This window comes from Typopeltis vanoorti, chromosome 17 (assembly GCF_054136105.1).
Source record: "Typopeltis vanoorti isolate ZY-2024b chromosome 17, IOZ_Tvanoo_1.0, whole genome shotgun sequence".
Taxonomy (NCBI): domain Eukaryota; kingdom Metazoa; phylum Arthropoda; class Arachnida; order Uropygi; family Thelyphonidae; genus Typopeltis; species Typopeltis vanoorti.
In genome coordinates this window covers 53,761,536-53,779,241 of record NC_143565.1, presented here as the reverse complement: position 1 = coordinate 53,779,241, position 17,706 = coordinate 53,761,536, and the positions used below count along the sequence as shown (strand labels likewise).

At 38.3% G+C, this 17,706-nt stretch overlaps 1 protein-coding gene across 1 annotated transcript in view; it reads left to right on the top strand.

Moving 5' to 3' along the window:
* The window catches only part of LOC150097399 (proteasome activator complex subunit 4-like), a 646,748-nt gene that overhangs the window by 570,084 nt on the left and 58,958 nt on the right, over positions 1 to 17,706 (top strand). Inside the window, exon 40 of the mRNA XM_090407543.1 lies at positions 17,457 to 17,533. Within this exon, the coding sequence (XP_090263669.1) occupies positions 17,457 to 17,533 (77 nt within the window). The remainder of the gene's footprint in view (positions 1 to 17,456; positions 17,534 to 17,706) is intronic.

The following is a 17,706-nucleotide window of genomic DNA, read 5'->3' as shown; positions in this document are numbered from 1 at the left end:
TAAATTATTGTTATTTTTTATGCTGAATGATGGTTACCATTGAGTTAAGTACAGTATATCTGGCCTTTCATCCTGACTAATAAGAGTTAGTAACAGTAACTCCTACTAGCAGCACTAGTAACAATGAAATTTTCAAACTTAATGTCATAAAAGGAAATACACTGATTGGAAAGAGGTCAACAGACACCATAGTGTGTCTGTTGACCACAGACATCAACTGCCATGGCACCTATCTTAATAAGATGTAGAACCTCCTTTCACTGTGATGAGCTCAGCAATCCTACGGGGTATGATAGTAATCAATGGGAATTTTGGACCATTCTTACTGTAGGCATGTAATGAGGTCCTGACTTTTGTGGGGAGAACATCCTTTGACCTCACCTGATACTCCAGTTCATTCCACAGATGTAGAATAGAGTCGTGATTCATGGCTCTCTGAAGGCCAGTCAAGTGTGGTGATATTCATGTCCACCTACCATGCAGTTACAGCAAGCAACCTTTTGACATGGTATGTTATCTTGAAACAAACACTCGTCAGTTCCTTAGAAATGTCACAAAGTATGACACATTGTACTGTCCAGAATGTACAGATACCTATCAGAGTTCAGTGTTCCTGGCACCACAAACAGAGTTCCAAGGCCAAACCAGGAAAAACAGGATCACCGCCTCTGAATTTCATAGTTGGGTTACACACACTCTTTTAAGAGATGTTGACTGGGCATCTGCCACACTCCACTGTACATGCTCTTTGCACTACTGAAGATGACACTGGATGTTGATTTAGGTAATGTGAGGCTTGCTTATTGCAGTCATACCATGGAAACCCATGTTATGAACCTCTGTTCTGAATGCTTTTGTGCAGATTTGTGTTCCAGTTGATGCCCAGAACCCCACATTCAATGTATCAGCTGAAAAAATGGTGATTTTTACATATTATCCTTCAAGAGAAAGACCCAGGAGGAGATGGGCAGAGAACTTTTTAAACCCTTGAAAACTTTACAGGTAAACAATTGCCTAATATGGGAAGCCAAGAAGAAGATCCTTCATAGCACCCTTAGTCACATTCGGTGAGTGTAGTGGGTTGTTCACTGGGTAGCACTTGCAGTTGAATCCCTGCACCTCTATCTCAATATGGTATCACTGATTGTTGACCTGGGATAGCCCAGTTTATCAACAATTTGCAACATGACATTCTATCACAATTCTCTTTCAAACTCCATCAGTTCCCTTCTCACAGCCATTTCATCTGCACACAGTTGCACTGAATTGGGAGCATCATATTCCTCTCATTTACACATGGCGATATGGTGTGATGCCCCTTGCCCATGGTGGTGTCCGCTGACTTCTTTCCAAACAACATACAAGGAGGTACCAAAATAACTGGAATCTGAATTTGGCATGCTTGCATTTTCTAGTTACAGATGATGTTGCTAGGCATCGTGAGTGTACAGATTTCTGTGCCAGTCTGGCAAGTACTGTCATCCTGTGTGAACTGGTTTGTTGTTCTGGCTGCTTTTTTTTTTTTTGTTAGTGCTTACAAACAAGTTTGGCAATTTTGTGATGGCTGACCACAAGGAACAGAGAATGTGCATGAAACTGCAGCTGAAACTATTGTTATGCTTCGGCAAGCCTTTAAGGAGGACGATATTTTAGGTAAAAAACAGGTCTATGAGTAGTTTTCCCAATTCAAAAATGGGGACATGTCTGCTGAAGACCAACCACGATCTGGCCAGCCTTTGACAAGCAGAATTGATGAAAACATTGTAAAGGTTTGCCAGGCCATCAATGGAGACATCAAAAGACCATTGAGCAAGTTTCTGAAGAGATGAATTTGTTATGGAGCTCATGCCAGCAAATTTTAACAGAAAATTTGCAAATGAAACGTGTGTCCACTTAATTTGTGCCTCGTTTGCTCATAGAGGATCATGGTGGTTGTTCCCCAACCCTCCCTACTCACCTGATCTCTCTCCATGTGACTTTTTTTTATTCCCATGGATAAAGAAAACAGTGAAAGAGCAGTGATTCGTTGATGTAGATGAAGTGAAAGAAAAGTTGCTGGAGGCCATAAACAGTATTCCAGTTGAACATCTCCAGAACTGTTTCCAGCAGTGGAAAAAAAGTTGGGGGCAAGCGCATTGACTCATATGAGAGTACTTTAAATTAGACTGGAATATGGTATTATAAACTTTAATATATTTTATATATATATAATTTTGGTTATTTTTGGGTACTCCCTCATATCTCTGGAATGTGTACTTTTCAATTTTAGTAACTAAATAAACCAATCTATTGTGTAATGAAGTATAGAAACATAAGGATGATCTTTTTGCTTGCATCTTTTGATGATTATAAACAGAGGCTGAATTATGAACTTTATTTCTACATTAAGAGGTGGTGTTAGTGCATAAAGACATATGTGGTTCATTTATGTGAACTTAAAAAAATATAAGTATTTTGAGTAAGGAAGGATTTTATTGCATTTAATCCATGAACAACACTGGTTTACAAGTTTGTGCTATTGAAACTGACATTTTTTTTGTATGGTTGGTGTGGTGTTAGGATATTATTGTCTCCATATTGTATCAGTCATATTCAACATGGAAGCTGCCAGTTCTAACACATCGTCTAGCCCACCGCCATTTAATGGCTATGTTATTCATAGTAGTTGATGATTTTGTAGCTTGCTATGTGTGCATCCTGTTGTTTAAAGATGTGGCAGGTGAATGGAAATGTGTATGTGTAAATTAAATTAGGCATTGGGAAATGCTCGAGACAAGTATTTCGATCCTGAGATTTAGCAGCAGTAGTGGAGATAGTACTTTGATGGATGAATGCTAATTTGTAGATGCCAGTAGTGTATTGGAGGGTGAAGAGAATGTGAAAGATGTAGATAGAGGGAGATGGTTTGTCTGATGGCCATGATTATGTGTGTGAACAATTGAAAACAGGATCTGTGGAGAGAGAAATAGAACTGTTAAGAAGGAGATAGAAAGAATGAAGACTCAGTTGAGGAGGGTAAATGAAGAGATTGGGATACTGGTGATGTTGGCTAGTGCGAGAAGAACAAGAGTAAGTGTCAGAGAATGGCATTAGAGAGAGAGGAAGGCAAGAAAACGGTAAAGGGGAAAAAAGAGGAAATTGGAGAAACTTGAGTGTGGAAGGAATAGAGAGATGAGAGGAAGCAAGGAAAGTGGGGGGGGGTGGGGGGCAGAAAAATCGGGGATGCCAGTGAGAGAAGTATGAATGAATCTGTTTGGAATGTCATGTATGGAAATTCAATAATGGGGGGGGGGGGGCAGAGTAGAGTACCAGATAATGCAGAGTGGAAGAGAAAAGCAGTGGTAATGAATGAGATGATAGTGTAAGAATATGTATGAAGAGAGGTCCAGAATATGTGGATACCTGGAGTACATTTGAATGCAGAAGGACATGAGTAATTGGAGAGACTGTTGCTTTCTGAGTGTTTCAGGACAGGGAAACAATTGCAAGAGTGGAACATAGCAGGAATGGCCTCATGTAAGGATAGTGGCTTGAGAAATGAGAAGATGTACACTATTGCAGAGTATGGGAAGTAATAATGGGTGTAAGAATACTGGCAGTGCACTGGTTTTTCTGTATATAAAACTAGGAACATTAAAAATAAAGGGAACGAGTTTGTAGCATTGATTAACTCATTCTCTGCAACAATTACTGGTGTCAGTGAAACTAGATTAACTGAAATCAAAGTGTATAGCATATTTCAGCAGGATGGGGAAGGTAAACATGGTGGAGTGTTACTCATAATAAGAGATGAATTGCGCCCTCTCAGGGCAGAGAATCACAGTGGAAATATCACTCATAGCTCTGAGAGTATATGGTGTGATATAGATGTTTATAAAACAATATATTTAGTGGGATAGTGCTATAAATCAAGAATATAAGATGGTGATGAATAGGAAATGTTCAGTCAGATTAGTTTGGTAAGCACAAAGAAAGTGATCGTTACAGGAGCTTCGACTATAGCAATATAAACCAGGCAGAGGAAGCAGCATTCACCACTAAGGGAACTGAATTTTTGGATTTCTTTAAAGACAAGAAATCAAAAAAAAAGAAGAAAAAGACAGATGTCATACTTGCCCCTAATTGGTAAGAGTGACTGTGTAGTCCCGACTTGGAAGATGAATAGGAGTATCAAGGCAGAATTATATGGCAAGCAACTATCATAGGCTTAGAAACCAGCTTGCAGCAGTACAATGGATGAAAGAATTTGAAAAAAAAAGTCAGTAGTGCATGAGAGACACAAAAAAATTGTTGATAGCAATAGCAGATTGTATACCTCAAATGAATAAGTAAAACTGTTTGAAGTCGAATCATGACAAGAAAAATTAAAAAGGAATTGTAGATAAAAAAAAAAGAGATTATGGATGACATGTAAAAAGAGAGAGAGAGAGAGAGGTGGAAAACAGTTGCATGAAGAATATAAGGCTCAGGCTAAGAAGTGATTAGTGATAAAGGGAGAAAAATTAGAGGAGGCTTGCACAGCAATCCAAAGAGAATCCCAAGGAGGTGCTTTTTTTTCACTATGTGGTATGTAGAGGGGAAAAAATGATTGTGGATGGAAATGGACTCCAGGTACATTTGATTTAAATGACTGTAAATTGTATTTCTTGGGAAACACAGCGGGGGGGGGGGGGGGGAGAGACTTCCACAGTGCAACAGTTGCAGGGATGAAGGAGGAGAGAAAGAAACTTGTTCTGTTTGTTTCTAGGTGTACTATGCTGAGCAGCAGCTGCACATGTTACAACGAGCTTGGTACTCAGTGGAGGAATTATTGATGTTATTTCAGATTAGCAATTCCCATGGAAATATTTATAGAATATACATATTGCAGAAACCAAATGTCTGTGCAAAAGTGGGGGGGGGGAGTTAGTAAGAAATGCATCATTAATAAATCTAATTGCTCTTCTCTGTATTGAGTCAAGCATTTTGAGGTAGCTTTTAGGCCCCCCCCCCCCATATGTGGGAGCAGTATTCAATAGGTGGACGGATTTGTGATTTGTATAATATTTACAACTGTTCATGGAAGAAGTATCGTCTTGAGCGAAAGAGATCCTAATTTTTTTTTTTTTTTTTTTTTTTGAAGCTGAGTATGCGATGGTTGTGATGTGTTTATGCCAGGAGAGGTTTGATGTGAGGGTAATTCCAAGAAGAGAAATCTCAAACTGTCTGGAAATTTGGGTGTTTTTAAAAAGAATACTGGGAAAAAATGGTTCTTTTTTATGGGAAATAAGACAGAACTGGGTTTTAAATTGAAAATTTAAATTTCAAATTGAAATCAAGTGCAACCACTTGAGATTTGCCGAACTTCTCCATGGCATTTGTCCAGAGATGGGTGACATATGTGAGCAGATCTCCTGTTGATCAGCAGCGACAGAATCCATACTAGCAATCGTTTATTAGGTGGGTGTCTTCAAGGTAGTGTAGGAGTTGGGAATTGATTTTTTTTTCCCCAATACTATAGACAGGACTGAGGTAAGCGAGATAGGGCAGTAGTTGGATGGCACTGACTTGTCACCTTTCTTGCGAATGGATAGAATATAGGCCAATTTCCAGTTTGTGGGATAGATTCCAGTGGAGTAAGAGAATATATATAGGCGACATAGGATAGGAGTCAGTTCTGGTACACAAACTTTCAGAACAATTGGGAGAATGCCATCAGGGCTAGGAGACTTTTTTTGTGTCTAATTTCGACAGTATTTTTCTGATCTCATCCTGGCAAAAAAATATAGAGGGCATTGTATATTGGGTGTCTGATGGTTTAGAAAGCCAGCTGGTATTATGGACATTAAAATCTCCTAGGATTACTTTGGTAAAAGTTCAGTACATATGTTTGGGTTGGAAGGCCAGAAGCAAAAGTCCAACCATGGGAATGTGGCATAGAAGTTGCGGAGGCTGTCCCACTTGGCACTGTTATAATTCCAAACTACTCTTGTATGAGAGTGTCAGTGTAAGCATTCTTGTGTAGAGGCTTAAGTGCTGTGAGGACATTATGTTGGAGGTTTAATGGATTTTTTACAACACTCAAAAAGAATTAAAATAGAATTTAATACTTCCTATATTTCGTCCTAGTCACTAGGACATCTACGGGGATTACAAAGACAATTAATTTAACATGCACACAAAAACTTACAATACTAAGCCCAACCACGTGGGTGACAATAAAGTCCTATCTAGGTGGAGCGCCCTCTAAGGGCAGTTGTAGGTGGCCTGGAATGTAAGGTGGGACCTCTGGTGATGACTGTTTCCCAAATCTTCGGAAGCTTAATGCAACCGTATTTGTTAAGATTTGGTTGGTTTTTGAGAGCTGCTGCTGCTGCTGCTTCTAAGAAAGGTCTCTCTTTCTTGAATTTGCTGTGGTGGAGCATGGTGGTTTTCTTCCATGATACTCTGTGGGTAGTGTCCAAAACATGGTCAACCAAGCCTGAATGGCCATAGTTGTGTTTAACGATGTACGACTTGTGTTCCTCTAGGCGGATGGATGCTGATCTGCCTGTCTGTCCAAAGTACGCAAGCTTACAGGAACAGGGTACTTTGTAAACTCCAGGCAGAGAGAGAGGAGGGAGCTGATCTTTCGTAGAACGGATAAGGGTAGCCAGTTTGCGGTAGGGCTTATATGCTGTGTGTAGGTTATACTTTTTTAGTATCTTGGCTATTTTTTCCGAAGTGCCACGGATGTAGGGTATGGTGATGGCATTTTTAAATTCTTGTTGACGAGAGGGACGGGGAATGGGGGAGGAATTGATTATTTTTTTGATGCTGTGTTCGCTGTAGCCATTGGAGAGGAAAGTTCTGTGTATGTGGTTAAGCTCAGTAGTGAGGGCGGTTCCACTGGAACAAAGATTGTGTGCTCTCTTGGTAAGGGTTTTAATGATGCCATATTGTTGTGAGGGGTGGTGGTGGGAGAGTTTGTGAATGTATCTGCCTGTGTGTGTGGGTTTTCTGTATACAGTGAAGGCAAGTGTATCATTAGGCAGGCGCGTGACTAAGGTGTCTAGGAAGGGTAAACAATTGTTCTTTTCCTTTTCCATAGTAAACTGGATTCTTGGATGTAGGCTAAGATCAGCTCCCTCCTCTCTCTCTGCCTGGAGTTTACAAAGTACCCTGTTTCTGTAAGCTTGCATACTTTGGACAGACAGGCAGATCAGCATCCATCCGCCTAGAGGAACACAAGTCGTACATCGTTAAACACAACTATGGCCATTCAGGCTTGGCTGACCATGTTTTGGACACTACCCACAGAGTATCATGGAAGAAAACCACCATGCTCCACCACAGCAAATTCAAGAAAGAGAGACTTTTCTTAGAAGCAGCAGCAGCAGCAGCTCTCAAAAACCAACCAAATCTTAACAAATACGGTTGCATTAAGCTTCCGAAGATTTGGGAAACAGTCATCACCAGAGGTCCCACCTTACATTCCAGGCCACCTACAACTGCCCTTAGAGGGCGCTCCACCTAGATAGGACTTTATTGTCACCCACGTGGTTGGGCTTAGTATTGTAAGTTTTTGTGTGCATGTTACATTAATTGTCTTTGTAATCCCCGTAGATGTCCTAGTGACTAGGACGAAATATAGGAAGTATTAAATTCTATTTTAATTCTTTTTGAGTGTTGTAAAAAATCCATTAAACCTCCAACATAAAATGTAAGCATTGTTGCATGAGGGAGGAGATGAGCACTAGATTGTGGTCAGAATTACTCAGGGGGGCCCACTACTTTCACTGTGTATTTGGAGGGGTCATTGGTGAGGAAGAGATCTTGGGTGTTTGGGGAGTGGTTCGGGTTATCTGGTATTCTGGTTGGCATCTGAACAAGTTGTGTAAGGTCGTTAGTGATAGCAAATGTTTCAGCATATCTGCCTGCAAGATCTATACAACTGGAGGAGGAAAGCCAGCTGATGTTGTGGACATTAAAATCTCTTAGGAGCAGGAAAATCAGTTTTTAAGGAGAGGAAATTAAAGCGCTCAGAGTGGTTGGTTGCGTTAAGGGGAGCGATAGAGACAGCAAATGAATTTGAGTGGGGAAGGGATATTTTCAACCAAAGAAGATCAGAGTTGGGTGATTCTAGGTTGGGTGCTCTCTGGCATATTCAATATTTAATGATCACTTTATTAGTGTTCCATCCTGGTATGGAAGACTTACTAGATAGATGAGGAGTGGTAAAGTGTTAGAAGTGAATGAAGATGTATTCCAAATACTGTCAGTAAGGTGTGTGTGTGGGGGGGGATGCCTAGATGAAATTTCACCACTTGTTTTAAGAGAAGGTGCTGTGGAACTGATCATGCCATTAACTTAGCTGTTTAATGAAAGTCTTGCATGGGACATGTTCCTGGAGAGTGAAAGGAGAGTAAAATAGTGGTATTGCATAAAGGTTGTGGTAGAATGGATGTATCAAACTATAGGCTTATTTGTATTTCTTCTGTAGTTGTTAAGATTTTGGAGAATTGGGCAAATGAGGGCAGTGTTATTTATGCAAACTAACATAGATTTGTTAAAGGGCACTCTTGTTTCATTAATCTGGTTACCTTTTACAATTGTGTAACAAAACAGTGAATGAGGGTAAGGCATACACTGTCATTTTTTTGGATTTTGCAATGGCATTTGACAGTGTACCACATGACTGGTTGGTTTTTAAATTGCAACATATGGATTTGGATATCAGGTTAGTGGAGCAGATTGGTAACTGGCTTTCTGATATCAGAGTTGTATATGGAAGAGCAGTATCAGGGAATAGGAAGGTTACAGTTGATGTTTCACAGGGTTCAATTCTGGAACCATTGCTGTTCAATTCTTTATGTTAGTGATGTTGTCAGACGCTCTTCATGGCATGCTTACAAGAAATGAAACTAAATCAAAATTTGAAGCTTCAAATCAAAGGCTATTCAACATTAAGAAAGACAGACCAGATCATTCTGGCTGAGATCTAGCTATACTCCTATGGACCAAACACATCAAATATGAAGAAATCATATCAACTACAAACAGCAGTATAAATAGTAACACAGAGGCTCAAGCAGTCATGATATTTCTACCAAAACGCATTATTACAGTAATTAATGTATATTCACCCAGATAACACAGATATAAATACAGAATTACTTCAACAACTAAGTCAAACAACGTTGGACACAAATATACTTTTAGGTGATCTAAATGCCAAAAGCCCAACTCAGGGCTCTCCACAACTAGATCGGAAAGGAGCACAAATAGAAGACATAATTGATGATCTAAACCTTGAGATCATAAACAACAAGCAAAATACATATCTGTCAAAAACAACAGACACAGAATCAGCATTAGACATCACAGCAGTAGATTATGAAACTGCGAGTCTTACCCAGTGGAAAATACTGAAGAATGCCATCAGCAATCATAGACCCTATTATCACACTATTAATTTGCAGTTAGACCAAAAACCACAGACAAAGAGATCTTGGAACTTCAGAAAAGCAAATTGGCCTAAATACACACAACTATTAAAAACATATTGCCCTAGCATACCCACTAGTAAAGAACTTGATCAGCAACTACTAGAACTAACTAACACAACATACAGAAAGCTGCAAAAAATTCAATTCCTGGGGGTCTCAGGAAAAACATTTGGGTTCCATTTTGGAAAGATCACAATATCAGTGCTATGATATTGTGATCTTTGATATCACTGAAAGAGATATTATCAATGAACAAAATAATACAGAAGACAACAGAAATAAGTTAATAAAATTAACTCAAAACATAGAAGATGAAATTTCTAACTGCAAACAAAAAAAAAAAAAAATAAGTGGGAAGAATTCTGCAATAGACTAGACCCAAGAAAAGACTCTTAACACTGGAATATCAGATTATTAAACAACGCAACACTTCCGGATACTAATCACTCTTCAGACATAGTCTCCTCAGGAACCAGTGCAGCAGCAGCAACAAACAAACAGATGGCAAATTTACTAGCCAAACATTACTCTAATGCAAGCAAGCTGTGCAATACAACAAAGAAGACAAAAAGTGCAGGAAAATTGCAAAACAACTGCTGATACAATCCAGAACCTATCCCTCTGAAGACATCTTTACTCAGGCCCTCACAATGACAGAATTAGAAACAGCAATTAGTCAAATTTGACCAATCCCTGACAAATCACCTGGAATTGATCTTATCTTTGGACATATGATTAAAAATATGGGAAAAATAGTCAAAAACTGCCTTATGAAGATATTTAACACCTCTTGTAATGCAGGTAAACTACCAAAAATCTGGAAAACATCAGTCATTATACCCTTACTAAAACTTAACAAAAACCCTAGTAACTGTAACAGCTACAGACCAGTAGCTTTGACTAGCATTCTCTGTAAACTAAACAAAAGAATAATACATACCAGACTTATGAATTAGCTCTTAAAAAATAACAAGATCAATTATTTTATCTTTGCCAATCAGTCATAGATGGCTTTCAAGAAAAACCACCAAAGAAGACAACAGCAATATTCTTGGATTTCACAGCTGCCTCTGATCACGTCCGGAGACAAAGGTTAATAAAAATTGCATACAATACTGGAATAAGGGGGAATGCATTAATTTGGATTTCAGATTTCATTTATTTATTTACAATCAAATCTCCATAAACAAATTATGAAAATCTTAACATGTAAATGTTCATTACATAAAAGACACAAACTGCTTTCCAAGTCTTTTTTAAAAAAAGCAAAAGTAATTTGTTATAATCCAGCCAGGGAAAATTATCATCCTAGTGCACCATGTTCCCATGGTGCATGTTCTTTCAACACATCATAACACAAATGTAGCTGTTTCCGAGGTTCTATTAGAGAGCAGTTGTGACTTGTGTGAAAAATCTTGATCCATTAGAGAAAACCCATTTCACTTTGCATCATCTTCTAGCATGAGGAGGAGTTCTGCTGATACTTCAATGAGGGCTATGAGAGCGACTTGACGAATAACGTCTTCGGTGGTAAAACGGGACCTTGATCTTCTGTTTCCTCCATAACCACCGCCACCACCACCACCACACCAACTACAGGTCAATGTCCAGTCTGGAAAGTCAATCCAAGGCTTCATCTGTCACCTTGTGGATGTCCTGCAGGCCACCACTGTGAAATTGGCGCCTTGGACAGTCGTACGCAATGTGAGTAATCGTCTGAGCCACGGGAGAACTATCACAATAAGGGTGGGCTAATAGCCCCCATTTATGTAGTCGATAGACACATCTGTCCTGGTTAGTTCTGATCCTGTTGATTGATGACCAAATCTTCTTAGGAAGAGCAAAACCAGGCTGCAGAGCACAGGGATCTTCTACCTTGAAGCCATTTGTTGGGAGATTCTTGGACCAGTATTCTCTCCACATGTCAGGTGTTGATGGCAGGGCAGCTGAAGAGAGTTTGTCCATGGACCAGAGAGGCTTTCTAGATTTTAGGCAAAGACTAGGTGGATTTATGAGAGTCTGGTGCAGGGGCAGGAGTGGGTTGCTCATTGCTTTATTAAACCTGGGGTTGTGGTGCAGAAGTCCTAAGGTTGTCTGCACTAGCCCTCGCATTCTCTGCAGCAGAATATTGTGCCCCTGTCTTGGAAAAAAGTGCGCACACCCTAACATTATAGACACTCAGCTAAACTCTACCATGTGCACAATTAGTGGGACAGTGAGAAGCACTCCTGGCTGCCTGTCCTTTTTAATCGAGGCTTGTCTTCTCGTATGTTTGGTGGAGCAATGTTAGATAGGACAGGCAGCCAGGAGTGCTTCTCACTGTCCCACTAATTGTGCACATGGTAGAGTTTAGCTGAGTGTCTATAATGTTAGGGTGTGCGCACTTCTTTCCCAGACAGGGGCACAATATTCTGCTGCAGAGAATGCGAGGGCTAGTGCAGACAACCTTAGGACTTCTGCACCACAACCCCAGGTTGTTCCAACAAGCCTTGAAATGATATTGTTTCTCTTTTTAATTTTGTTGGACAGGTTGGTGATGTGCCTTTTATAGGTTAGGCTGCTGTCCAGGCTCACTCCAAGGTATTTCAGGTGAGGCTCATGTTCTACCCTTTTTTTCACAGAAAAAAGGTTGAGGTGTCAATTTGCCTCTGCATTGTTCAGGTGGAATACTGTGAACACAGTTTTTGTTGGATTTGGCTTCAAGTATCACTGCTTGAAGTACTCTTCCAGGATGTTGAAGGTTGATTCCAGGTTGGCAAAGGAGGTAGATTGATGTAGGATCGCTAGGTCATCAGCATACATATACTTGCTTGAGCTGGTATGTGGTAAGTCATACACGTAGATGTTAAAAAGTAAAGAGGATAACACAGAGCCCTGAGGGAGACTTGTGAAGGAATCTGGGCCTGCTCTTTTTTCCACCAATATGGACCCGGATCTTTCTGTTGGAGAGAATGGATTCAAAAAGTTGGAAAGTTTTTTTTGCACCTTATAATATTTCCTAGCTTTAGGAGGAGGTCCCTGATCTAGACTGTGTCATAAGCTGATGTTAGGTCAATGAAAGTGGCTCCAGATTTAAGTTTCTTCTGGAAGCCTGCTTCAATCTGTGTTGTCAGGGCCAGGACCTGGTGACAGCAACTTCTTCCTGGCCTGAAGCCAGTTTGTTCAATCAGGAGTGCTCAGATTTCAGGTTTCATGAAAAGAAGTTAATGGGATTTATTCCAACATGCATCGAACTTTGGTTGGAGTCCCACAAGGTTCTTTTTAAGCCCACTCCTATTTCTCATCTATATGAACAATATCCATCCTCACATAATAAATGACACAAAAATAGCATGCTATACAGATGACATAGCAATCTGGCACACACAACAATCCACAACCTGGTTGAGGATTACAGCAGTAATCCTCAACAATCTGAAAAAGTCCTGAATAATTCAATAAAAGGCTTAGAAAGATGGGCAAAGGAACTTAAACTACAGATAAACCCAGAAAAAAAACAAAAAACTGAGCATCTTCTCCACTGATAGAAGAAAAAAAAAAAAAATGGACACAATTACAACCTCAAATCAAAATATATAATACTAAAATAGAAAAAACAGTCTCCAAAATACTTAGGCCTAACCCTAGACACTGAACTGAGATTTACAATTCATATTACAAATCTATCTAATAAAGCGCTTAAAAAGCTTTATCATCAAAAGGCTTTGTGGAACAAAGTGGGGTGCAAAACCAAAGACACTCAAAACTACATATATGGCACTCATACAACCCACTATGGAATATGCCTCATCAATCTGGGCTCCAGCTTCTACTAGCTGAAAAGAAAAACTTGACAGAGTACAAGAGCAGCAAAAATTATCATAGGTTCAGTCTCATTCACAAATAATTTAAAAGCTCAACATGAGTGTGGGCTTCACATACTAGAAGACAGAAGAAAACTCTCCACAGTTAAATTCACTAACAGAATCTGAAGCCACCAACAGGATCACATCTCATTCAGGACTTTCGATGCCTGGACAAGAAAATCTAGACTAAAGAGATCATCTATGTTACAGTATGATCAAGAAATTAGAAAACTGGTTGACTTAGAGCACCTATCTATTGAAATAAGCAAAGAGCCATTCTTTCCACTATTTTACCAAAAAAAATGATAAACTTAAATCTCCTCAAACCTTGTTCAAAAAAGGATTCACAGTAAGAAAATAAAAGGACTTGACACTTGACATAGTGTCAAGTCCTTTTTGGATCACTTAAATAATCCAAACCATGCCATTGCCTACACTGATGAAGCACTCAACCAAGGAGGTTCAGGGGTTTTTCTAACTCTGCCAGGAGGTGAGGAAATGCCAATCAATACCACAGCTGGCAAAATAGCTTCAAACTTCACTTGCGAATTAACAGCCATAAAAACAGCTCTCAAATCCAGTAATAAACATTACAGAAGGAATATCCATCTACAGTGACTCAAAATCTGCACTTGAGGTATTAAAAAATGGAAAAACAAATCTCACACAGGAAATTCATGAACTATTAACTACCTTAAATTTGAAAAATAAGAACTGCACACTGCAGTGGATACCAGCTCGTGTAATTATTGAAGGCACTGAAAGAGCATACATACTTACTCAAAAATTACACTTACTATCACTAACTGATGCTAACACTGTCACCAAAATAAGATTGGTAAAAGAAACTATCAAGAAGAAGAATAAAATCCAAAATTAATGAATATAGAGAAATCACCAGACTAAGGACGGAACATTTTAAAGGCATGAGAATTCAGCCAGATGGTATTAGGAGCTATGAAACATGCAAAAACTGTCTAGCAATTGCTGCTGCTCTACAGAAAATTGACAATAACCCTAGAGAAAAGCTCTACTCCACCAAAGTTCAACAGATTGCCAAAGCATTTCTACAGATCCACGGTCATGTCTAGAAGCTCTTCAATGGACTCGACAACAACAACAGTGATGTTGTCACTAACATAAAGTGTCAGTTGTTTGTAAATGACGTGAAGTTTGAGTGGGTTATTAGTGATGTTTTGGGTGTTTTGGCTCTTCAAGAAGATTTGAATAAGCTGGAAAGGTGCGAAAAGGAATGGCAATGTCAGTTTTGTACAACTAAATGTAGTTTTGAAATTTGGGATCCACAGATAGGATGCTTTATACACACTTTGGAGTTATACTGGAAGAAGCAAGGAATCTTGAGGTGATTGTAGATAGAAAATTGAAGTTTCAGAGGACATATTGCAAAAATTGTGAAGACACCTCAGAGAATTAATGCAATATTGAGGATATTGACCACAAGAGAGAGAAAGAAAGAAAGGGTGATGGTCCCATTGTATAAAGCTTTCTTCAGACTACATCTGGATTTCTGTGTTCAGATCTGGTCAGTGGGATTTGACAGCAAAGAAGTAACATTGGCGTGGGTGAAGAGATGGAGATAAATGATATAAGGGCTGTACAAGGTTGATTGAGGATAGACCAAGGGCATGCAGACTGCTGAGTTTGGTGGATAGAAGATGGGATGAGGGGGGGGTTGCATTATGATTGAGACATTTAAGTTGTTGAAGGGTTACTATTGGATTATTGGATTAACACTGAGGAGACTTTTCATATGGTAGAACAAGAAGAAGCAAGCAAGCACAGGGGCCATCCCTGGAAGTTACAAAAGGAAGTAGTGAGTAAAAGTATAAGAAGTAAGATTTTTGCATGGAACACCTTTCCTGAGAGTGTGGTGAAAGTGCAAATGTGGATGAGATTAAGAAGTGGTACAATAGACTAGTATTGACTTTGTAAAATAATGTCGGTTGCTGCACCTTTGTAATATATTCTAATATCTATTATCAATATTCTATCATTCTATTGCTATTAATCAATTCCTTTATTCCTTTTACACGGGCACTTTAAGCTTAACTTATTTCTTCTACTTTACTCAAATAAAACTATACTCTGATTAATATAGATCTCGCTGTTAATCCTTTATAATCCCCTATATGTCCATACTGCGTGAATGACCTTTGATTTCAATCTATTCACGATAAGCAGGTTACCAACTCTCAAGCTATGTAATTTAGAAAAAAAAATTTTTTTAATGACTGCACCATTCTAAATTATAAATATAGCCCAAGAATTTAAGTATGGAACATATACAAGATTAAACTTAACATATACAATCCTTTATAGCTAGTCATGGCAAAGTGCATTGGCATATATATCAGGCAAGATAGTTACACAAACCAAACATTTATTTTAACCTAGTAAAAATGGTACAAAGCACAAACAATTAGGAGACATTAACTCTCTAAGGCCTATTACATACACAGTAGGCAACATATACAACTGAATATTACACACACACACACTACATTAACTTAACCCTATTACAACACTTAGTTATCTAAATTGAACATGTAGCTGCTTCTTACGTTAAACTTAGCTAAACTTTGTTCACAACACACGTAGGTTAACATTCGTTTTCCTTCTAATTGCTGTTACGTATTAACTATCTAAATACTAACAATTTCCTTTAAGCACACATACAATTATCGAGTCAAGCTTTTAAGACATTAACATAGTAGTGTTAACTTACATTTGACTTTCATAAACACAGTTCTATTAACTTGGACAAACCTCAGTTAGTTTTGCTTGATCCTTTGTCTTCTTCCTGGGTACTGGCTGCTGCCTGGGCTATCCTGGCAGTTCTGCTGTAGAAGTCCGGGAAAGCTTAATTCCCCATCAGGAAACTAGATGGAACCAAAGTCACCGCGATTTCTAATGGGTAACCACACTCGCAGCACGTCCTCACATCTACAGGAAACACATTGAAATAGCGGCCTCTCCTCTTCCCTCCCCTTGCACATGGGGTCACGTACCTGGAACCAAATCTAGAGATGACAAAAGCTGAGAGCCTAGAGCCCTTTTATATCATAGCTGATCCTTTGTTCTTCTGGTGTAGTTTCCAGGATTACTTACCTGCAAGCACAATGACGTCATTTCGATTCCCTCCATTCTTGGGGCATATTTCTATATGCCCCCAAGCTGATAAATGTCATTAATCTGGGTTAATCCTTAACTTTCCGTTTTACATATACAATTTACAATATGCATTTTAGCAGTAGAGGTATAACATTCATTTTAACACATTATTATTTCTAATTTCTATGTGTTTGGAAACCTCTGTAAAATCGATCTCGGAAATTTAATAAACATTTATCGCGAGAGATTTCACAACCTCCAGCAATGAGCCTTGTAACTCCATTAGAGAGGTCAAGAAAATAATACTAAACTAATTGTAATATATGAGAGACACAAATTTGTTCAGCATTGTAAAAAATAGTTCATTGTTTGGAATAGATATGCTGTGCAAAGTTACAAAACCAGTTGTTCCTCAAAGCAAGCATTTTATTGATACCAGACCAGTGTTCTGAATAATTGCTTTTTTGGCCCTACAATTAGTAGTACATAAATTTCTAATCACCTTAATCTATTTGGTCTCACCTGTGTTGCATTAAACATTGGAATAGTGTGAGAATCTGTGAAAATGCTAAATTTTGTGACTGACCACTGCCTTTTCTGAGCTGATAAATGTTGCAGATTAAGAAGAAATTAATGGATTTTTTCTATTAGCAAAGTATAATGCAATGTTTATCTTTTTATTATAACTTTATAATTGAAAAAAAAAAAGGTATTGGAGTATCAACAAAATGCATTATGTTTTAATTACGCATTTTTAAAAATATACCTAAATATCCAAAACTGCATTTTTTTTGTTTACTAGAAAAAATCATAATACTTGCAGTTAGAAATATTTAAGATGCTATAATTAATATAAAATACTTTTTGATTGAAAAAAAAAATTCTGTTACTTGAGTATGATGTGAAATAGTTTGAATTTATTATTGAGAGGAAATGTGTGAGCAGTCAATATTTCTATAGTTCTTTTCTGTAAAATTTCACAAGTAAAAGAAAAATTCATTCTAATTTGTAGTTTGTAGATGGATTATGACAAGTTTATCTCGGACGCTCTCCTTTGCCCCTCCTGAAATATTTCAGATTCTTCCAGTTGTAAGTATGAGTTTTTTGTTGTTTTTTTTTGTTTATTGCTAATTAACTTAAGAAGTCTTGATTTTAAGAAAAAAATTGTGTGATAAATACTACTTAATTCTTTAGTTGACCTATATTACATATATTTTTATGTGCATCCCACCTACTAAAAGGCTATTATGAATATATATAGC